At 39.9% G+C, this 24528-nt stretch overlaps 1 protein-coding gene across 1 annotated transcript; it reads left to right on the top strand.

The window, feature by feature from the left end:
• The first annotated feature begins 960 nt into the window (after window positions 1-960).
• NGB (neuroglobin) lies at window positions 961-24528 on the top strand. The gene is made up of 4 exons (XM_032222002.1): window positions 961-1559; window positions 12871-12982; window positions 21635-21754; window positions 23292-24528. Exons 1-4 carry the CDS (start codon window positions 1456-1458, stop codon window positions 23436-23438), a joined length of 483 nt encoding a protein of 160 aa, XP_032077893.1. The 5' UTR covers window positions 961-1455; the 3' UTR covers window positions 23439-24528.

The following is a 24528-nucleotide window of genomic DNA, read 5'->3' as shown; positions in this document are numbered from 1 at the left end:
TAAATTTGTGCCCTGGTTGCTAGACCTTCATGGTTAAAAGCTAACTGGGAGCCACTGAAGAGATCCTTCTGCTGTCTCTCTCAATGCTTTTCATCAGAAGAATTAAGTCTCCCTGATCTGACCAATTTTAATCTTTTGTCAAAACATGTGCATTCCACTCACATGTTTTGAAAAAAAAAGGAGGGATTGTGGGAAGTTATCATCCAGCTCTCTCCCAGAAAAATGAAATATCCAGGAAATATTTCTCTGGATGTGAAAAGAAACATGTTTTAAAAGACAGAATAGTTGCCTCTAGCTTTCGGCCCATCCCAGTTAATGGGCCATTAAGAAGGCCAGGCTAGCCCACTTTACATAATAAAGACTTCTCTGCTGCAGCTGTAGGGAGAAGGGACATTACTCAACTCTCCACATGGCATCTGAGAACTCATCACAGCCTAGAGAGTAGCCCCCTGTATGGCACCATAGGAGTCTGACAACCAATCAGAATACATTTCTTACACAGGAACAGGAAACAGAGAGGTGGGACTAAACAGGGTATAAAAAGCCTAGCAAGCACCTTTCTCAGCCTTCTCTCTTCATCAACATTGAAACATGTGATCACCTTTTCTGGTCAGGGCTCAAGCCATGTGGCCCTGTCCAACAATAAACCATCTTTCCAAGCAGTCTCCAGTGTCTTCTTCCCCAGTTGGAGCTGAACCCAGAAGGACATTTCTTTCAACAGTTCCTTGTCTTGCTCTCTGGTACTTCGGAAAATAAATCGACCCCCTCCTCTTTGTGGCAGCCTCTCAAATGCTGGATAAATAAAATAAAATAAAAGTAGTCAAAAGACCTCCCCTAATTCGGGACGAGTGCAACACCAGGGACAGAGAGACACACACACCCCAAACACACAGAGTGGGCGTATCTTGGGGGCTATAGTTTTTGATGGGGACTGAAAGAGGGCTCTGTGCCTTTAAGAGTGCCCGTGGCCAGGTTGTTGCCACCGGAGGCTGGGAAGGTGCTGCCGTCGGGGAGAGGCGCTCGCGTCCTTGTGGTCCGTTCGGGCGAGACGGGGGCAGGGCAGGGCCGCGTTCCCGATCGGAGATCAGGAAGAGCCAGGCGAGGAGGCGCGGGATCTGGGATCTTCTCCCCGTGGTGGTTCCGAGAAGCAACATGGCGTTTCCCCGGAGCACTCGGGCTCCTTCTCTGGGCAGAGTTGGAGCCTCTCCTCCTCCTCCCAACGGAGGGGCGCCCTAAAAAAAAAAAGGAGCCAAGATGTGAAGGGAAGCTCCGGGCGAGAAAGCGGCTTTCAAAGCTCCGTCGAGCCCCGCGAGTGGATTTCTTTATTATTTGCTCGGGGATCCGGATCCGGGCCACCTGTTCCTCCGGGGGCAGCCCGAGCCTTTGAGCGGCGAGAGGAGCTTTCTCCCGAAACAGCGCTGCTGCTCCCCTTTGGCACTTCGCTCTGGGAGAAAAATGGAGCGCGACGGACTTTCCAGCGCGGATCAGAAGCTGATCCGGGAGAGCTGGCAGAAAGTGAGCAACAGCCCCCTGGAGCACGGCGTCGTCCTGTTCACCAGGTAGGGCAAGATAGGTTGCTAGACCGGAGGGCGCAGGTGAGAATTCTTGAACGAAAGAGAGAGGGGGGCGGCGGGTTGTGGTCGCCTGGTCAAGTTGGGAGGCTGGGCGTTTTAAACATCGGAAGTAGCCCACCATCCTCAGCGAACTTAATTCAAAGCTCCCTCCGCCAGGAATGTACCCTCGTGGATTGACCAGCCACTGACTTGGGACTAAAGCCTTGGTTTCCTTCCCATTTCCCTTCTTTAACCTAACCCCCGCCTCTAAATGCCTTTTCAGGGCATCTGCTCTCTGCTCAGTGCCCTCCAGATGTGCTGGATTACAGCTCCTCTCATCATCATTTCTAATAAATTGCTGCGCTGGAGAGGATGGGAATGGAGAGGTGGTGCTCTGAATAAAGGCTATTTGGGAGCACCACATGGGGCTTTGGTTGCTGGACAAAGGTTAGAAACCAGGCTGGTCTTCTCTCTTAGCTAGCTGGAAGCAGGCTCCCTTTTCTGTTTTCCCCATTTCTTGATTCTTGCGTGTCTCTTGTCCTCATTCAAATAACTCTCTATAGCTTCCCATAGAGATAGCTCTCTATGGGAAGCTATCAAAACAAAACAGAAAGTCTGGGGAGAAAAACAGAAACTGTTCTTCACATTTCCCATCATTTGTGAGTTTGCACCATCGGTTGATTTTAGAGCAGGATGCACAGTGGAGAGAACTCTGCCTGGCTAAATTCATATGACAGCATGACAGCAGAATCTTCAAACGTTAAGAGAAAGGAGGTAGCTGGTTTTAACCAATTTAGAGCTGTAAGACAAGAAGAGATTCCATTTCCATGCTGTGTTCTTAAACTGAGAAACTTACAAGCACAAAATGTGGCCCAGTGGTAAATTTATGGAGGATGTGAGGCTCCAGGAGTATGTCCAGCAAGAGAGGTGGACTAAGTTTCAGTTGCGGTTTCTGGAAACTTGGAGAAAAGGGGGGTTGCATAAAAGACATAAAAGACGGCTTTGAACTTTGCTGGAATCTGTGATGAAAATGGAACCCTTCACCAGATGGGCCTTTGGGGTCATCCAGCCAAACTTTTTGTAAATATCTTGCTATGTCGATTGAAGAGATTCTAATACATCCTTTGTAAAGAATAGTACTTGTGTTTTGGGACTGATTAAGTGTAATAACTAACAGCAGTTTAGGCCCTCCTTTATCCTTCAGTAAATAGCCTTACCAGAGACCTAAAAAGTAATGGAGCTCAGATATTTATCAGAAAACAGCTTGGTCTCTGACAGGAAGATTTAGGGATTAAATTTGCCCTCTGCCATGGAAGCTAATTCTGTGACTTTGAGCCAGTTGCTGCCCAGCCTACCTCACAGGATTGTTGTTGTGGTGGTGGAATAATGGAGGATAGAGTGATAGTTGTACCACTTTTGTTCCTAGAGGAAAGGCAAGAAACAAGTGAATTGTGCAAAACATCAGTTTTAGATTTTCTTCTTTTTGGTGGACCAAATATAATACATTAAAAAAAAAACCCATGGGTTTTGTTTATAAAAACCCATGTGTACCTGTATACATGTGTATAAAAGATTGCAGAATATTTCTATTAATTATTTACTAGCATAGAGATCCTTGGAATGTTCCCTAAAAAGAATACAAGCTTCAGAATACAACATTCCCTACCACTGAAAAAATGTGAAACTCACACCTACTACAAGGTTATTGTGTCCAAAACAGTTCCTTTAATAAGCAGGCAGAAGAGAAAGAACTGCTGAAATATGAAATCCATGCTGAAGGTGAAGAAGCAGTTCTGTAACTGTGTGATGGTTTGCACTGGAGACTAAATTTGAGAAGTTTGTTATACTCCTGAGGCATTGCTCAATGTCAAATCCTAAGAAATGAGGCGGGGGGAGGGGGGAGATTAGCATGTAAAAATGCAACATATTAATGAACAAGCCAGGAAATCTTTCTGTAATTCACTGTTCTTCCTGAAACTCTAATTGCATTTTGCAATTCAAGGAGGGTCACTGTTGCCAGAACAAAACTATCTATAATCAAAAAAACAAACTTAATCACAAGTAATAGGATTCTTCTGGACTCTGGAAACCACTTCTGAAAACAATTTCCTGGCCTTGCTCATAGAAATGCATTCAGATTTGCAATATACCTTTTTATATGGCTGTCACATGATTGTCATGTACAGAATTGTTATAAACAATTTAATTCTTTCTGTGTTTTTTGAATACTAGGGGTGGGGAATCTAATGGTAATTGTTCAAACAGCAGTACAACAGGTTTTGATAGTATTAGAATCTTAGAAGTGTTTACTGAATCTCATTATCATAAGGAAAATGTATGTGAAAAAAGGATTTAAATTTTTTTATAGGGTTATAATTTCTGATAGGAAATCTGCTTTGGCTTAGTAGGTTCTACAGAAGAACTGGTAGTGTCCGGCTTGATTTTAGGTAATTATAATCGTATCATTGTATCTCTCAATAGTATAATAATTCACTGTACTGGAGTTTTATTGTCAGTTTTCCTTAGGACATATAAATTGTATGATATGAGACATTAGTTCAGTTTTATTATTTTGTTATGAATTTGCTAATTTACTATGGAAAATATTAGAAAAATAAAATAAGTATTTATTTAGCTAAATAGTCTTTCAAACCTAGAGAAATAGCATAGAATAAAAATAGCAAAGTCTTAAAGAAACTTTTAATTAAATGTTTGTTTATATTTTTATTATATCAGGGAAGTAATTTGTAATAAATTAATCTCTCTGGAAAAAATTGAGTGCCTTTTTAGATAGAGATATTGGAGAGAAATGTTTTTATGTTTTGTGTCATTGCTCAATCTTTAAGTGATATGATCTTTAAATGATAAGGGCTTTTTTGTGCTTTTGTATGATTTCTGTTTTTTAATCCTTTTGTTTCCTTTCTTTTCACATTTGTTATTGCTGTTACATTTGTTTTTGTTTTTTTAAGGCAAAATATGTCAGGAAATAACCAAAAGAACTGCGTCAAACGGCGATCAATAATAAAAAAGAATCAATTATTCCCAAGGCATGGGAGGGGGAGCTGTTGCTTCAATATTTTGTCTGTCTCCCCCCCTCCCTCCTCTATCTATCTATCTATCTATCTATCTATCTATCTATCTATCTATCTATCTATCTATCTATCTTTATATCATCTCTATATCTATCTATCTATCTATCTATCTATCTATCTATCTATCTATCTCTATCTCTATATCTCTCTCTATCTCTCTCTATATGTCTGTCTGTCTCTCTCTCTCTCTCTCTCTCTCCACATCCATCCATCCATCCATCCATCCATCCATCCATCCATCCATCTATGAGAGAAGTAACTTAGAACTGAGGAGAAATTTCCTGATAGTTAGAACAATTAGTCAGTGGAACAACTTTCCTCCAGAAGTTGTGAATGCCCCAACACTGGAAGTCTTTAAGAAGATGTTGGATAGCCATTTGTCTGAAATGGTATAGGGTTTCCTGCCTAGGCAGGTGGTTGGACTAGAAGACCTCCAAGGTCCTTTCGAACTCTGCTATTGCATTGTCTCTCTCCCTCCCTCTCTCTCTCTCTCTCTCTCTCTCTCTCTCTCTCTCCCTCTCTCCCTCCCTCCCTCCCTCCCTCCCTCCCTCCCTCTCTCTCTATCTATCTATCTATCTATCTATCTATCTATCTATATATATATCTATATATCTATATATCTATATCTATATCTACCTATCTCTCTATCTCTATCTCTATCATCTATATCTATATATTACTCAAGACAGAACTTGATTTCTTATAATGTAAAATGGGTAAAATATGCACATTTCATGTAAATTGTACTGTAGATGAATTATGAAGTATCTAAAAAATGAAACTAGCTTACTAGTGATATAAAAGCTGATGGAAATTATTTTAAATTATAAATTATTTAAACACACGATCAATTTAAACTACACTAAGAATATATTGTAAAGCTTGAAATATTCCAAATAATTAAGCTACTCCAATTATTAGTGCTGTAAGAGTTGATGGAGACAGCTATGAAAAATACAAGTGAATTCTTTCATATCTGAACATGATAAAGCTGTTAAAAAGTTTCTTTTAAAGGGCAAAACTGGAGTTGCATTGATATACATTCTATAGAAAGTACAGTATACGGTTGATCTTATAGTTCTTAAAGCTTTAACTTGCAAATATCATTAAAAGTGACTCATATAATCCGGTGATTATAAAATTATACATTTGGGAGATTGAAAACCAATATTTGCATTTCAAGGTAGTTATTTTCTAATTTTAAAAAATCCTTACAAAAAATTCAATCTGGAAAAGAAATCCAAATTAAACCAATGTCGATTATCTCCTGGTACCTTGACCTCTGAAGCAGCTTAGCAGACTTTCTTCTATATCATGATTTGTTATGTTTCACATTTCTACCATCTGAACGGTTAGAATTCGGTTTTGTTCACCAGCACTGTAAGGAAATTCTTTAAAGGGTGAAATTTGTCTGCTTCATAGCCAATGTTTTTAACTGCCAAAACATCTGGGTTAATGGAAATATGCTTTTCAACTTAATGCTTCAAATGTGCATCAAATGCATGTAATCAGCCCACACATCCTGGAAACCACGGGCAATAACCATGAACATCAAAATACCGGTATATAGCACATTTTCATATGGATTTCATATTGGTAGAAGCATTTTTCTAGCAAGGCAATTATATATAAGTAACTGAGTTTTTCAGTTTGTAATCTCAAAGGATGGGGGCTGATTTTTGCTGGAAACTTCTGTTGTCTTAAATATTGATAAAAGTATATGTCTTTTTATGTAATTTATTGAAAAAAGTGAAAAGACAAAAACATTTTATAAGAAGGGTACAGAAATCTAGGATTAATATAAATTGACCGGGGTCATATAGAAAAGCCGTTTCATTTCTCTCAGATGCTCCAGGGTTTAGTTTAAGTTAGGCTTTAAAAGAGGAACTTGTTTTTAATTTCCCAGAGTATTTATGGAGCCTACCGTGTTTCCATGAAAATAAGACAGGGTCTTATTTTCTTTTGATCCCTGAAATAAGGTCTTGGCCTTATTTTCAGGGAGGTCTTATTATTTTTGAGGTGCAGGAAGCAGCGAGCATGGTTATATCATGACTGCTGCTCTGTTGCAATATTTTGGGGAGGCCTTATTTTTGGGGGAGGGCTTATTTTAGTGCATGCGCTCAAAAGCCCAATTGGGCTTATTATCCAGGGAGGTGTTATTTTCGGGGAAACAGGGTATAAAATATCAAAATGCTCTTGATCATATTTGGAATGTCTCTTTTGTAGCACTAAATATTACAACTAACTCATTGAAAGCTTAGGTGTTAAGGCATATGGGACAGAGAAGGGGAATTTTAAACAGTATTTAATGTTTTAAGTTTGCAGTGGTACTTGGTGCATTCTGCCTTTATCTGGTGGCATAAGGTTTTGTAGCGGCTTTTAAAGTTGGCTACGTAGTACAGTATGTACCTTTGAGTAAAAATCCTTAAAAACCAAAACTTTATAGAAATTCAACATCAACTGCCATCAAGAGAAATATGCATGGAATATGTTTCTATAGCCTCTATTTTGCATTTTGGATTTTTCTTCCTACCTAGTATGGCTTCTGTAATTCAAGGGAGCAGTCCCAAGCCCCTCCACATTTGCATAGCACTGCAAAGCATATTGGAGATATTTCTAATTGTTTGTGACATGTCAATCACCCGAACTGATGCCAGGCCTGAGCCTTGGGGGCAAGCACAATTAATTCCAGAATCAGTTCTCCAGCAGAGGAAATGGTGCATACAAGAGAGCAGCCGAGCAACGCCTGTCACATTTTGTAACCTGAAAGCTAAGAAGTAGAAAACAGGAAGAAGCAAGTGGGATGTGACCTCTGGAAATTTAAAATAGTTGAGGTTGATTTCAACATTCAGTAAGAATATTTTAAATGAGCAGAGGTGGTTTACTGGCTTTGATTTAATCTATTGTCCTTTAATAAAGGCGTTAACCCATCGTTCAATGTGGTAAAATCAAAAAGGGATTGTGTGGAGGTGATCTAAGGATATTGCATCAAGAGGGGTAAATAAGTCTCAAAACATAAACGGAGTTAAAGGCAAATAAGTATAGAGAGATACGTGTTAGCTTCTAACATTCTGAAATGAATCTACATTTCATTTATATATCAAAATGACCTGAACTGACACTGAATGTGTGTGTGTGTGCGTGCGCGCACACACACACACACAAACGGATCTTGGGAGTTTTCAGGCCTTCCAGATGCAGTAAAGACAACTCCAGCTTCCATGATTAGTGGTAATAGATACTGAAATACTGAAAGATTGCAATATGATCTAGAGCACAGGAAGAAACTTTCTCGCAGTGGGGCTCGTGGTTTGTAACAGCATGGTGTGTTCTGTAGCCCTGGGCCCAAATTTTTAGTTTTGATGGTATCAAAGATATTAGGAGTCAACTGAATGCTTTAAGCCTCTTAAAAAACCCCAAAACAGGAAAGATCAGACCAATTTTGGGTGACAAATAATTTTGAAGGGATAAAGTGGGAGCTTTAAAATTTAAAACACCTTTAAAGTACCAAAATTATCTGCAAAGGCTGCTCCCAGTCACTGTGTGAGTCCAGTGGAGGCCACAGAAGAGGACTATGAGTTATACGTTGGCCACCTGATTTAACAGAATAACAGAGTTGAAAGGGACTTTCAAAGAAAGGGACTTTGGAGATCTTCTAGTCCAACCCTCTTTTCAAGCAGGAGACCCCATACCATTTTACACAAGTGGTTGTCCAATCTCATCTTAAAAACCTCCAATCATGAAGCACCCACAATTTCTGAAGGCCACAAGATAGATCAAAGAGGCCGTCTATGTTAAAATTGAAGGACTGTCTGTCAACAGAAGGGGAGGGATATGACACCAGCTATTTGCTATCTACAACACAGTCCTTTCAGCAGTCCCAAGAAGGTTCCACATCCTTTTGCACTCTGATTCATGTGACTCTGAGGATACACATAACCCCCACCCCCAAGTGGTCTCAATGACTCTCAGAGAGCTAACACTGACCCTCAGAGCGGAGTGCTAACGACCACATGACTGTAAAGAATATAAATCCTTCCATTCCTCACCATTCAGTCAGAACTTCTTGGATGATTAGGGAAACATTTTCAAGGGGAAAAAAATCAAGAAGTCCAGTTGCCTTTTGGGAAAGCACCCTTTGGATATTTTCTTGCTTATTTTGATTTGCATTCCTAATCTGCAATTTTATGCTATTTTTGATAAATTGGACAGTTTTTTTTCTCTTTTTGTGTAAAAGATGCAAAAAAAAAAAGTTAATCTGTTCTACTTTCATCCTGCTACTCATCAACTTCTTGCCATTTTTGCTCATTAATGATTTCCAGTTTAACACATTAGTAACTTGAGGAGAGAATGACATAGAGTGGTTAAGGCACCAGTTTCAAATAGTGGTTAAGGCACCAGGCTTAACTAGTTTCATAAAGTGGTTAAGGCACCAGGCTAAAAACTGGGAGACTGTAAATTCTAATCTTGCTGTAGGCATAAAGCCAACTCGGTGACCTTGATCTACTCCTTCCCTCTCAGCCCTAGAAAGGAGGCAATGGCACTTCTGAAATCTTTCCAAGACAACTGCAGGGACTGTTCCAGGCAGTCACAAAGAGTCAACACTGATTCTTAATAGCAATAGCACTTAGCCTTATATACCGTTTACAGTGTTTTACAGCCCTCTCTAAGCAGTTTACATAGTCAGCATATTGCCCCCAACAACTTGGTTCCTCATTTTACCCACCTCGGAAGGATGGAAGACTGAGTCAACTTTGAACCAGGTGAGATTTGAACTGCCAAATTGCAAGCAGCTGGCAGTCAGCAGAAGTAGCCTGCAGTACTGCACTCTAACCACTGCGCCACGGTGGCTTAAGATGAATAGAATAAAACTGCCAGAAAAACTATTGAGGTGGGCTGAGGTGGGCTAAAGACAGTTCCATAGGTAAATATCTTGTAGGACTTTAAAGGCCATAACCAACACCTTGAATTGGACCCAGAAGTAAACTGGTATCTAATGCAGCTTATCATCAAAGGTGTTAATTTCTTTGTGCCAGTTTATTTGACTATGTGCCTATAATAACTGTATACTGATCTTGTAGTTTCTTATGCACCCTCAATAACTAGGAGGGATGCCTGCAATGTAAACAGGAAGAATGTTCTTGGGAGATTAGTTAATTTATCTATTTAGAGGCTGAATAAATAGAGAAGGAGACAGGATTAGAAGGCCACTGTGGATGACATGCATGCGTAAAATCCAACCTGACAATAAAAAGCTAATGAGAATCTGAGGCTACTTCACAGAATGAAAAAGGAAACATTATCCTCCACACATTTTGAAGATGATCCTTAAAGTGCTCTTTTGGATAGTGTTGCAGATATGGGGCATTTCAGGATCATTTTGAAAGTAGGGATGCAGATTGATAAGGCAAAAGAAGGAGGAGGAGGAAGAGGAGGAGGGGTTTCTCATCCAATACCATTAATAGATTTCTGCTTGCATTTGGGAACTTGTTCATGTTCATCTCCCCAGGACAGCGGCTCCTTGCATCATCTTCAGGGCCTATTCCAGGGTATAGGCCTCAACATCGACTTTGGAGTATGCAGATGAGATATGCAAAGGAATAAAATGGTTGAGGGAGTAGAAGTTATGGGGATTTTGGGGAGAGAGTGACCATGACATACTTGAATTCACTATAATGCAACCACAGGTAACTGAACAAAGTCAGATTAGTGTTTAAGAGAGCTGACTTCAATAAGCTAAGAGAGAGACTAGGAACGATTCCATGGATAGATATCCTAAATGGAAAAACAGTTCAAGACGCTTGGGAAACCTTGAAAAATGAGATAATGAAGGCCCAAGCAAAAACAATAAAAAGACACCAGACAAGACCAGCATGGTTGCATAAAGAGGAATAAATTGAGGGACCAAAAGGTCAAATATAAAAAATGGAAATAGGGACACATAACTAACACAGAATACCAAGAAGTAGCCCAAATCCACAAGAAGGGAGTCAGGAAAACCAAGGCCCAGAATGAACTAAAAGTATCAACCAATGCCAAAAATAATAATAAAAGGTTTCCTTCAGTATATAAGGAACAAGAAGAAAGTCAAGGAAAAGATAGGCCCACTAATGGGAATGGGTGGCAAGAAGGTGACAGGCAACAGGGAGAAAGCAGATCCCATATCAATATGAGATAGACACTATCACCACGAAATGGATTCACAAACTGTCTAACTGAACTTAGTGGGTAATCCTCAGTGGTGCTACATTTAAACAGAGGGAAGTATGCAGTGAAGTACCTCAAGGTTCTGTCTTAGGCCCAGTACTCTTCAACATCTTCCCAAATGGAGATAGAAGGGGAACTAATCAAATTTGAAGGCAACACCAAATTGGGAGAATAGTTGCTATTTTGGAAGATACATTCAAGATCCAAAAAGATCTTGACAGACTTGAGCATTGGGCTATCCAACAAGATGCAGTTCAGTGCTGAGAAAATTAAGACCCTGCACGTAGGCAGGAAAAATCAAATGCATAGGTATAAAATCAGTGGTACCTGGTTGAACAGTAGTAACTGTGAGAGGGATCTAGGTGTATTAGTGGACCACAATTTAAATTTAAGCCAGCAGTGTGCTGTAGCTGCCAAAAACCCAATGCATTTCTACAACCACACAAGGATAGAGTCAAGACAACGAGAAGTGATAGTATGGTTTCACACCATGATGGTGAGACCATACTTGAAATACCGGTACTTCATTTACTTCTGGTCACCACAAAAAAAGATGTTGAGACCCTATAAAGTGTGCAGAGAAAAACAACACAGATGATAAAGGATTTGAGGCTAAATCATTTAATAAACAGTTGAGGGACATGCGTATATCTAGCCTATTGAAGAGAAGCATTGGAAGAACATGATAACTGGCATCCAATATTTGAGAGACTGTCACAAAGAAGGGATTGATTTATTGTTTAGATCTCCAAAGGACAGGACAAGAAGCAAAGAGATATTGCCAAAGAGAGAAATAAGGAGAAATGTTTTGAAGTGAGAACAATTAATCAATGGAATAGCTTGCCTCCTGGGTTGTGGATGCACCATCACTGGAGGTTTTCAAAAATAGACTGGACAACCATTTGGCTGGGATGGTATAAGACTTTTGTCTTGAGCAGAAGGTTGGACTAGAAGTCTCTTATAACCCTATGATTCAATGAAATGGAAGAATTCATTTCCATTTGGGGAGAGACAGAATTAAATAGAGCTCTCTGAATGAATGACAAAATGAACCATGGCTAGGTAAAGCATAAATGATATTAATACTTGTGATAATAAGAATCTTTTAAGGAAGGAAGTTTACAGTAGCTTTCAGTAAAATAAATCCAGGGAACAAAATTGTGTTTGAACATTTTTGTGTGGAAGGAAACCTAGTGTTAGCTATCTTCCAGTACTTTCGCTAAACGTTATGACTTCCAGGGATTTTTGCCTCTAGAACTTTATCATTTGATGATATGATATGTCTCTACATATGAAATATACTTTATATTTAACATCCTTTTCCTGATATGCTCAAGCATGTAACACTACAAATTAAGTCGTGATCTGGTAACAAGAGAGATGTGCTACAATTACGAATTCATTGCCTTCTCTGTTTTCTAATATACTGCATATTGTTTACATATATTGTTTTTTGCTTTGTTGTAAACTCGCTTCTCTGTGAGATGTGCAACTATATAAATATTATTAAATAAATAAATAGCAACAGGAGGCAGGACAAGAATAGGGAAGAATGCTAGTGGTGCACTGTCTTCTTCAAGTTTAGGTTGACTTGAGGAAGGAGAAAGGAATGCACTTAAAATCATTCTGCCTCAGCATAAAGGAAATGTATTGCCCAAAAATCTAGCCCAGCTTGACATAGTTTCAGGGAATGAAGACTGTTATGATGTCACAGATTAAAGTTATACTGAAAGTTGAAGGGGAAGCTTTACCTTCTTTTGAATTGGTTTGCTTCCCTGAACAAAATAGTGGGTTAGGAAGAGAGATGAGTGGTGGGCCCTTGTTCTTATTTCCTTTTGAGGTTGAATTTCTGGTTTTCTTGTCTTTTGTGAGTGAGTTTTTTCCCCCAGAAGAAGTCCATTGGTGAGCTGAGTTGAGCAATTGTTGAGCTGAGTTCAAACAGTGGGACTGACATTTTACCATCTTATTTGCATGGAAACCAAATAATTAACAGGTGGATGTCCTTCCTTATATTTTAGGCTTTTTGATTTGGATCCAGACCTCTTGCCCCTTTTCAAGTACAATTGCAAGACGTTCTCTACTCCTCAAGAGTGCCTCTCATCACCTGAGTTCCTGGAACACATTAGAAAGGTGAGGGTTTATTAAATAAATTATCCCAACTAGTAAAGTTTATGTTACCAGGTATACAGCTAGTATAAAGGAGGATCGGATAAATGTAATGGTTATTTATAGTGGAGCAGAATAAATTCGTAACTCCAAACTGTAGAACCCAGGAGGATAAAATCTGTTTATTGTTGTTATCCATTTAGCTTCTCATTTTCTAAAAAAAAAGATGGGGATTTTAAACATGTGACATTGTGACCAATAAGTATTTCAATATAAATCTTTTTTATCATGCCCATTGTGGCTTTATGAAGACCTTTCACCTAACCCTTTGTAAACTATAACAACTTATTGAAGTTATATTTAAATAATTTATATGGCTGTCCATATTATAGCATTAAACCCAAAGTTTATGAGCTGTGATGTTCAAGATAAACAATGTACAGTATCTTATACGCAACTACCTAAATGGATATCTCCGACGGAAGCCCTGATATACCCGAATTTGATAAACTTGGATAAAATTGTTACCTACCAACAGTTGCTAGACGACCAAAACAAACTAAACCCCAGGGAAAATTTGGCTGATAAGGGAATAAACATCGATTGGTGGCCATATCTTCAAATTCAAAACAAACATAAATTCGATCTAGCACAACCTGGCTTCCAGAACAAGAACCAGGAATTAGATAAAATTTTAATTGGACCAGATGAGAAATTAATTTCAAAAATATACAACTGCTTACTGATTCGAAAAACGGAAGCAGAAAGAGTAAAAGAAGTCATGGTAACCTGGGCCCAAAACATCGGCCACTCAATAGATCTAGACGACTGGGAAAGAGTCTGGGAATGGAATCTAAAATTGACAAAGTCGACGGCCTATAAAGAAAATATATATAAAATGTTCTACCGCTGGCATCTTCCACCGACAAGACTGGCGAAAATGTCTTCAAAAGTTTCAGCCATATGCTGGAAATGTAAAACGGTGCTGGGCACGTACTACCATATGTGGTGGACGTGTCCGGTAGCCAAAGCATATTGGAAGCAAATACTAGGATGGCTGAATGGAATCCTGTCAATTAAACTATGCTTTAAGCCGGAAACTTTCTTATTAGGAATAATAGATCAAAAAATTTGCAAATCTGACCAATACCTCCTAGTCCATATTCTGACAGCGTCAAGGATTGTTTACGCACAGTGCTGGAAGAGTGAAAATGCCCCCACCAACACTATGGTGATGAATAAAATTTTAGAACTAGCAGAAATGAACAGACTGACGATGCGAATTAATGACAAAGAAGACACAGACTTTTATACAGTCTGGGAGAAGCTATACAAATGGCTTGATGAGTCAGTGAAGACCTAGACATAAAAAGAGATAGCTAACTAACCTATCACGATTAAACCAATAACTCAAATGAACAATATACAACAACTGAGAGATAAACGAAAGGAGAAATGTATCAGGGGCGAGAACCCACCGTCGAGCAATTTTGTCACGCTACAATGCTGGGAAAACTTTAAAAAGCTGATAGGAAATTCGCTATAATTACCTGCATGAAATTAGTGATCAAACTTCATTTTAGATGAGGCGAGAAGACGTATAATCCTTGCCTCTTCAAGCAAGGAAAGGGAAAGAGAACCAGATTGTCCTCAGCAGAGGAAAATATGCAAATGTAACAAAGGTTAGAAGGGAGGGAAGGAGGATAGTAGGGAAGTCAGGATGGAGAGGAGAAAGGAGAGGAATAGGAAAGGCAGAAGAAGGGGGGAAGAAAGAGGAGGAAGAGAAAGAAGAGAAGGGAAAGAAGGTGGGAAGAAAGAAGGAGAGAAGAAAGAGAAGAAACTGGGGGAGGAAGGAGGGAGGGAAGAAGAGAGGGTAGTAAAGAGGGAAAGAGGGAGGGAAAGAAAGAGAGAAGGAGAGTTGAAAGGAAGGAGGGAAGGAGGGAGGAAAGGAGGGAGATTAAGAGAAAAGGAAGGAGGAGGGAAAGAGGCAGGGAAGGAGGGAAGGTATGTGTGAAGGAGGGGGGGAGCGAGGGAGGGAAAGGAGGGGGAAGGAAAGGAGAAAAGGAGAAAAGAAAGGAGGGAAGGCAGGGGAGAAGGAAGTAAGGGGGGAGGGAAGAAAAGAGGGAGGGAAAGATACCTAACCTTTGATGTTTATAATGATTTGATAGTATGGGAATATCTCGAAATGTAGTTGTATTGTTTTGTTACAAGTTATGGATGTTGTATTTTCTTTTTACCAATAAAATCTATTAAAAAAAAAAAAAAAAAAAAAAACAATGTACAGTATCTCATTCATAAAACGACATCCACAGCAGAGCTTGTCTAACTTCATAACCTACGTCTGGGGCAAGAATTATGAAAGTCTAACAGGATTAAAGGTAAAGGTAAAGATTCCCCTTGTACGTATGTGCTAGTCATTCTTGACTCTAGGGGGCGGTGCTCATCTTTGTTTCAAAGCCGAAGAGCCAGCGTTGTCCGAAGATGTCTCTATGTTGATATGGCCGGCATGGCTAGACGTCAAAAGCACACAGAACGCTGTTACCTTCCCACCAAAGTTGGTCCCCATTTTTCTACTTGCATTTTTACATGCTTTCAAACTGCTAGGTTGACAGAAGCTAGGACAAGTAACAGAAGCTCACTCTGTTACGCGGTGCTAGGGATTCAAACCGCCAAACTGCCGACCTTTCAGATCAACAAGTTCAGCGTCTTAGTCACTGAGCCACCGCATCCCTATTAACAAGATTAGAGCCACCCACATGTTCAGGGGATGCTGTGCCACGAGACAGGTCTGCCGGACAGAATACACAACTCCTGGGTTAAACAAGATGACATTGTTTTTGGAAGAGAGCCAGAGGATGTCCACCCTGCTAGAACAATCAAGTGAGCAGAAACCATGGGAAAAAAGGCAAATAACCCTACTGGCCCTATGCCGTATGCATGGCTTTATAGATGAGTTGCATCTGAAAATCTGGTGGGAGTTAGGACAACTCATGAAGCAACTATGTAACATGGAGGCATTATTTGGTTGGCTTAGGGTGGAGATATGCAACTGGGTATCACCAGCATACTGATAATACCATACCTTGTGATGACAGATGACCTTGCCTAGTGGCTTCATGTAGATATTAAAGAGGAATGGCACGAAGATGCAGTTTAGAGACAACCCACAAACAGAAGCTTCAGGCTCAATTTTTCCTGCTCCAACACAAACTGGAATTGGCCTTGAAGAAAGGAGGAGAATTATTGTTACACAGTGCCTCCTACTCCCATTTCCTTGAGCCGGAAGGATATCATGATGGAAGATCAGCTTCCATGCACTCTCCTCTTTCCCTCCCATTTCTCAGAGTGTTAGGCACTTGGAGCTTTTCCTCTGGGCCTGACTGCATAAGTGGGCAGATTCTACCTAGAGAAGATGGTCCTGAAGGGAACTGTTTTCATTGCAGCCATTTTGGCCTTTCCTTTTGAAACTACCTACAAAGTGCTCCGAAAAAGGTTGTTTCCTCATGGATAAATTAATTTGATAGCATCTCTATGAGATAACTTATGGCTATCCATGCCAAGTGAGTCAGAATTGCTTGTGTAATAACTGGAATATGCGTGGATAACTTAAATATGAGCCAGCAGTGTGCTGCAACTGCCAAAAAAGCCAACGCAATCTTAGGTTGCATTAACAGAGGGATAGAATCAAGATTCTGTGAAGGGTTAATACCACTTTATAATGCCTTGGTCAGACCACACTTAGAATATTGCATCCAGTTTGGTCGCCGTAATATAAGAAAGATATTGAGACTCGAGAAAGAGGAGCCAATGTTGCGGACAACACAACGTGCGGTCACGACAGTCCGAGACCGCCGTTGACACTTTTGCCACTGGACTGTCCAGCAGGACCTAAACAGTCCTGTAGAGACAGTGAACAGGAAGACAAAGCCTTGCTGGTCTCAGGGACACCGCAAAGTCTCTGATTGACCCAAGGGAAGCACTTCAAGCCGGTGGCAAACAGGCAGCCCCCAGACTGACGAAGTCGGAGACGGCTCCGGAAGGAAGGAAGTGAAAGTGAGTCCATCGGGTGAGGGTTTTTTTTTATTCTGAGAAAGAATGCCCAAAGAAACTTTTTTAAAAAGATAAATTAGTCCTTTAAGTAAAAGAATAAAGCGGCAAATTTAATTTTTATTAAATTTGGAAAGCCTTGGAAAGTTCTTGTTTTTTCTTGTAACAATATTTTGTGGATTGAAGTGACCCTAACGTTTCCTTTTCTCCGCTTGAAGTGAACGGATTGATTTTTTCCCCTCTATTTTTTAATCACCTTATTTTTTGGCTTGAATTAAAACCCACTTTTTTATTTTAACAAATTCTTCCTACCATTTGTTATTAAATTCCACCAAAGACAATTAGAGTTTAGAGTTTTAGAGTTTTAGAGTTTTATTAGAATTTGTAGGCCGCCCTTTTCCCTGAGGGGACTCAGGGCGGCTCACATAAAACCGGGAAAGGGGAATACAGACATCAAGATAGAAACATATAATAAAATGGTAGGCAACATACATTCATCATTCGGGAGGGGCAACTATCCTTATCCCCAGGCCTGACGGGCAAGCCAGTTCTTCAAGGCTATGCGGAAGGCCTGGACGGTGGAGAGGGTACGAATCTCTACGGGGAGCTCGTTCCAAAGGGTCGGGGCTACTGCTGAGAAGGCCCTCCTCCTTGTGGTTGCCAGCCGACACTGGCTGGCCGATGGGATACGGAGGAGGCCTAGTCTATGGGATCTTATTGGTCGCAGGGATGTAATTGGCAGAAGGCGGTCTCTCAAGTATCCAGATCCACTGCCATGTAGGGCTTTATGGGTGATTAATAGCACCTTGAAGCGCATCCGGAGATCGACAGGCAGCCAGCGCAGCTCGCGGAGGATAGGTGTTATGCGGGTGAATCGAGGTGCACCCGCAATCACTCGCGCGGCTGCGTTCTGCACTAGCTGAAGTCGCCGGATGCTCTTCAAGGGCAGCCCCATGTAGAGCACATTGCAGTATTCCAGCCTAGAGATCACAAGGGCCCGAGTGACTGTTGTGAGAGCCTCCCGATTCAGGTAGGGTCGCAACTGGCGCACCAGGCGAACCTGGGCGAATGCCCCCCTGGTCACAGCCGTTAGGTGGTGGTCAAATGACAGCTGTGGATCCAGGAGGACTCCCAAGTTGCGAACCCTCTCTGAGGGGTGTAAAATTTGACCCCCCAGCCTGAGTGGTGGAATATTAGTCAAATCTTTGGGAGGAAAACACAACAGCCACTCGGTCTTTTCTGGGTTGAGCACAAGCTTGTTAACCCTCATCCAGTCCATAACGGCCTCAAGGCCCCGGCCCATCACATCTACCGCTTCATTGAGTTGGCACGGGGCGGACAGATACAATTGAGTATCGTCCGCATATTGATGGTATCTAATCCCGTGCCTGTGGATGATCTCTCCCAGCGGTTTCATGTAGATGTTGAATAGTAGGGGGGATAAGACCGAACCCTGAGGCACCCCATAATTTAGGGGCCTAGGGGACGATCTCTGCCCCCCCACTAACACCGACTGCGACCTGTCCGAGAGGTAGGAGGAGAACCACCGTAACACGGTGCCTCCCACTCCCACCTCCCGCAGTCGTCGCAGAAGGATACCATGGTCGATGGTATCGAAAGCCGCTGAGAGGTCAAGGAGGACCAGGATGGAGGGATGTCCTTCATCTCTGGCTCTCCAGAGATCATAATTAAAGATTTTTGTTTTCTATAAGCTTGAGACAAGTATGAAAAAGTGGAATCTGCCATTCGGAAGCCAGAGTCTGGAGTTCTTTTTTTGAAACAATGTATCCTTTGTTCATTCCTCTTTGATCTTACTGACTTTGTAACTGAAGGGTTTGCAACTTGCTTACAAAATCTGATAAAGAGCCAAGGGCAGGAATTGTTTTTTGCAGGTGCTCTTGGAAAATATTTTGGCATGAGAAAGAAAAGGAAAGAAAAAGATAGAACCCTTCTTCTTTGAAGAGTACAAAAGAACTCTTAACTTTATATATATATATAGACTATTGTTTCTCACAGCAAAAGATGATGGGGTTGGAGCCCCCAAAATTAAAGAAGAGAATGAAAATATAGACGATAAAGACAAGACAATAGATGAATTTATTAATGGAGCAAATATGGGTGAAAGTGGAAAGAAGGAAAGATGGAAAAGTGAATTTGCCAATTTGGAGCTTTATCCCAGATTTCAAGATACAGGAGGAAAAAAAAGGGTGATAATGATGGAGTTAAGAAGAGAAACCTTTTCAGAAATAATTTCGACAACCAAAGACAAGCTAATGTTAATAACAATTCAAGGGCAACGAGACTATTTGAGAGACCTTTTAAGCAATAAAGTGCGGAGAGAAGTTTATAAAAACTTTATAAAGGAACTGAAAAGAGAATTGACACAACTGGCAAGCGAGATAAGACTGTTTTGCCACTGGAAAGATACAGGTTGATAATGAAAGTTGATGATAAAATGTTAGTTAATTTTTGGTGATTAATAAGTAGGAATTTCAGTATTTTGTAGATTGTTTTAGATTATCATTGAATGTTTATTCGTTAACATATGATTAACTACAACAATAATGAAATGATAACCTCAATTAGTATAAGTAACTTGGTTATAAATTGTAAATTGGGACTTGGCGAAAAGACCTATAAATTTTATTAAGAAATTCTTGTTTAGATCTTGCTATAAAGGTATAGTTTCTTTTGGGCCTGATGAGAGGAGAGGTTTATATAAATATAAATAACAAGGAAATGTTAATGGATAATGTTTAATTGTGTGTGTGTGTGTGTGTGTGTTGTATTAGTAAAAGCAAATTGCATATAAGCTTTAAATTGTAAGTTGGGAGAAAAAGTGGGGGGAATGCTTAGATATCTTATTAACGGATTTTGTTTCAGAATATGTTATAAAGGTGTAATGTTATTGGAGGTTTCTTGAAATTGCGAATGAATGCCAGTAGGTGGTTGTGTCTTTAAATGCAAATGATTTCAGATAAAAGCACGTTTAAATAATTGCAATTAAATGAGAATTGTGGTACAGTGATAGTAAAATACATAAAAATTTTTGATTTAAAATGTACAATTCAATTTGAATGAAGTATATGTAATGATTGTGGAAGAAAAGCATGAAATGTATTTGTAACCAATCGACACGCTTTCTATAAGATGTAACAAAGGATGATTCTTTTTTTGTGTTTTTGTTTAATTAAAGCAATAAAACTTTTCAAAAAAAAGAAAGATGTTGAGACTCTAGAAAGAGTGCAGAGAAGAGCAACAATGATGATTAGGGGACTGGAGGCTAAAGCATATAAAGAACGGCTGCAGGAATTGGGTATATCTAGTTTAATGAAACAAAGGACATGTTCTAATTTCTAAGGGGCTGCCGCAAAGAAGAGGGTGTGTGTGTCTATCTATTCTACAAAACACCTGAAGGTAGGGCAAGATTCAATGGATGGAAACTAATCAAGGAGAGAAACAACCTAGAACTGAGGAGAAATTTCCTGAGAGTTAGAATAATTAATCAGTGGAATGGCTTGCCCTTCAGAAGTTGTGAATGCTCCAACACTGGAAGTTTATAAGATGAGATTGGACGCCCATTTGTGTAAAGTGATATTGGACTATAAATAAAGGGTTGGACTATAAGACCTCCAAGCTCTGTTATTCTGTTATTTTTCTCTTATTCTGGCATTCTGTTAAGATACCATCAGTGTATTTTGAACATATACAGACAGAGGGAAATTGGGGTATTTGTATGTTCTGTTAACAGCCTAGGTTAGTGATCTGTATGCAATTTCAATTATTTTTCCAATATAAAAACATTTTATACATCTGCAGATAGACTTGGTAAATAATCTTTTGGCTAAGCCACCATATTGCATGTTATCTGGAACTCCTAGTTTGTGAACCTTGAAGCGGTGGATAAGAAGAGGTGTTTAGATTGTCTTTTGTCACATATACTTTGGACTGCTGCTCCTTCTGGCTATTGTGAGGAATGGCCAGAGAAGTGACCATCTATTGTTTTGCTGTATTTTGGTCATTAAATTCTTGATTTGAATTTTTTTTAAAAAAATCAAACCCTAGATGTTAAAAAAATTTTTTTTACATGTCATATAACCCACCACGACTTGTGAAATGGTGATGGGATATAAATTCAACAAATACTATAATAAATAAATAATTGAAGGAGGAAGGAAAAATCAGTAGGAAGATACAGATTTCCTTCAAATATGCTTTTTGTCCCTGTGGTGGTGGTTCTTGCACTATGGTGAATAGTAAGCAGAAACCTTTGCTTGTAATGTTTGCAGAAGGATTTTTAGAAAAGGACACAGTCATCCACAGTCATGGAGTCGAGGTGGCGCAGTGGTTAAATGCAGCACTGCAGGCTACTTGAGCTGACTGCAGTTCTGCAGTTCGGCTGTTCAAATCTCAGCAACTCAGGGTTGACTCAGCCTTCCATCCTTCCGAGGTGGGTAAAATGAGGACCTGGATTGTTGTTGGGGGCAATATGCTGACTCTGTAAACCGCTTAGAGAGGGCTGAAAGCCCTATGAAGCGGTATATAAGTCTAACTGCTATTGCTATTGCTATCCAAAATAGAATTCCAGATTTCTGGTTTTTTTATTGTAGTATCTTTTCTCCTTGGTAGGTAATGCTGGTAATTGATGCAGCTGTAACTCATTTGGAGAATTTGCACTGCCTGGAGGACTACCTCTCTAATCTTGGCAGGAAACACCAAGCAGTTGGGGTGAAGGTTGAGTCTTTTGAGGTAAGCACTTACAGCGGGTATGCTGTGCCTTGCTTTTTGCCACAGTAAACTCGCTGCAGCAGACAATTCCACGCGGGATAACTCAACACAATAAATATTATTGGCAAAAATGGAAATGTCAAAGAAACAGTGGTAGGTAACATTTATTCTGTTGAGTTATCCTGCATGAAATTTTCCGTGGTAAGTTGTCCCATGGCGAGTGGATGATGGAGAGTTATCCCATGGCAAGTTGACCAAGGCGAGATGGTCTGGTGAGTTGGCTGTGGTCAACTCATTGTCCCATTCCACATTACAGACAGTCCTCACTCAGTTAACATTCACTGAGCAAGTGTTTGAAGTTATGGCAGCACTGGACAAATAGTAGTTACAACCAATTCTCAAAGTTATGGCCCTTTGCAACATCCATGGAATTATGTTAAGATTATTGGCAGCCTATCTGCATTTATGGCTGCAACATGCATTTCAATTCCTCCTCCCCACCTATTTTCCCCCATCGTTGTTCTTTTGGCTATCCTGCATGCTGCCATCTACTCCTGTTATCCTCAGCTGACCTCTTCATCTGCTCCTAATGAGATGTGGCTAGTTGAGGCTCTCAAGGATAAGGAGCTGCCTCAGCCAAGTGGGAGAAAGAAGACCATGCAGATCAGGTGGGAGCAGTGAAGGCTGGCAGATGGAGTGCTGGGTGGCCAAATGGGCAGAGATGGGAAGGAGATAGGAAGATGGGGGGAGTTGATGTGGAGGCAAGTGTGCAGAGGAGAAGCATGAGGTTCTTGCCTAAGGACAGTGCAGTTCTTGCCTAATGATCACAACTGGGATTATCAAAACTGCTGTTGCTAAGAGGGATGGTATTTTGCATACAATTCTATTCTGTTCTGTTCTATTTTATTCTATTCTTTATAAAATTAATATATCACTCATCTCACTTTTGAGTGACTCTGGTGGCTTACAATTTCATAAAACAAGAATATAAAACAATTAGAACATGAAAACATTTAAAATAATTAACAAAAAAACTAGCTAAGAAAGGAATCAATATATAAACAGGATGTAGGTGGGATCTTCTATTCATAAGTTGCAGTTAACAGATAAAATCTGGGAATGTGTCTTTTATTTCATATTTGGAGATAAATAGTGGATTTGCTTTTCAATGATTCTTATGTTTGCAGGTGTAGTTTAGTAAATATATCTCTGTTTAGAGGCTAAAAGTTCTCAAGTTGTGCAGGGCAGTGAGATAACTGCCCCAATGCAGTTCCCTCTGTTCAAAATACAATCACTGATGCATTTGGCAACAAAACACAGTTCATTTGCATGAGTATAGTTAGCAAAGTTGTATTTTATATTTATAGATTGGGCATTACTTTTCAGTGATGGATAGCAGCAAGAAAAGCCGTAGCAGGTGGAGGGGAGCTGACCTTTCTTTTTAAGTACCATGTTTCTGTTGTAAACCATCATTTCTTTCCAATATTAATAAATTATCCTTGTCTTGAGATGTCTGCTGTTCGAACACTAACTCTGTAATCTTCTTTATGATTTGCAGGCTGTAGGAGACTCCTTGCTGTATATGCTGGAGAAATGCCATGGTCCTGCCTTCAAGATGAATGTGCGAGAAGCCTGGATAAAGCTCTATAGCACTGTGGTCAAAGCCATGAGCTGCGGCTGGAAGGTTCCCAGAAAGGTGGAATAATCTCTGATCAAGATGTTTGGAGCGCTTTGCTGTTCTGGGTCAGAAACAGCTATGACAAAAGAGCATGATCACTTTTCCAGCTTGATGTATTTCAGAGTAATCTCAACAGCTTTCTTTCTGTCTGTTGCTTACTTTTGCATTCCCAGTCTCTGTGTGTGACAGTGGGCCCTAGAATTCGGTGTAGCAGGTCCATGTGTAGTGGTGTGTTAAACATTTCAATCCAAAGTATTTTAAGTATCAAATTCTCCTTACCACAAGTTTGAAATAGGCTGTTTTGAGTAATTTGGAACTGATTCGAGCTCTAAACAATTCTTTTGACCTTAAAATATTTTCAGAATTCTCAAAACAACCAGATTTGTATTTAAAAAAAAACCCCAGTAAGAACAGATTAACATTCAAATTGGGAAAATTTGTGAAGATAAAATGATTCAAAATGAAATTTTGCATAACTCTAGTCTGTTTTCAGGTGAAAAAGTGAAGAAACCTGGAGTTGCAATTATATGTTGACTGTAGTGGCTTTCTTGCCTTTAAGCTCTTTTTTTAATTAATCGTTTTTTTAAACAAGAGAATGGACAAATATAAAAAAAGGATACAATGTTATAGTAATACTAAATGAACAGAGATGCAAACATTGTACAGTTAAGTGCTCAGTATAGCATTGGTAAAAGGTTAGCCATTAAAACCAAAATATATTGTCATTTTTAATAAAAAAAGGAAAGTAGTTTGAAGATCTTTTTAAATCTCTGAGCTGAATGCATGATTTTCGAAAGCTCTTTATTTTTTGTTTATAAAAACCAACTGCCCGTTTTTTTTTTTTAGCATACAAAGGCATTTGGGCTAGCCAGGGTTTATTTGTTTGTTTTCAGTAAGGAAAGCTTGGTATTCTTTCTGTAAATTGTGGGGATTTCTTTGGGATTATATAAGCAGTACAGTCTCCCCCCCCCCCCAAAAAAGTGGGTTAATTCACTATACAATGGGGCTGGAAAAATGTTGGGCTTTTCAAATGCCTAGCCGCCTGGGAAAGCAAAGGGAAATCATCAAAGCCATTAAAAAGCGAAAGTTAGAATATTTTGGACATGTGATGCGACAT

The sequence above is a fragment of the Thamnophis elegans genome, chromosome 1 (genome assembly GCF_009769535.1).
Source record: "Thamnophis elegans isolate rThaEle1 chromosome 1, rThaEle1.pri, whole genome shotgun sequence".
NCBI lineage: Eukaryota > Metazoa > Chordata > Lepidosauria > Squamata > Colubridae > Thamnophis > Thamnophis elegans.
The sequence above is the reverse complement of the archived record's forward strand: the minus strand, read 5'-3'. Positions and strand labels throughout refer to the sequence as shown.

Excerpts from the sequence above, each read along its gene's own strand:
- NGB (XM_032222002.1), top strand. The coding sequence starts at position 1,456 with ATGGAGCGCGACGGACTTTCCAGCGCGGATCAGAAGCTGATCCGGGAG. Across the intron at positions 1,560-12,870 it reads GGCGTCGTCCTGTTCACCAG|GCTTTTTGATTTGGATCCAG; the intron begins GTAGGGCAAGAT and ends CTTATATTTTAG. Across the intron at positions 21,755-23,291 it reads TGAAGGTTGAGTCTTTTGAG|GCTGTAGGAGACTCCTTGCT; the intron begins GTAAGCACTTAC and ends TATGATTTGCAG.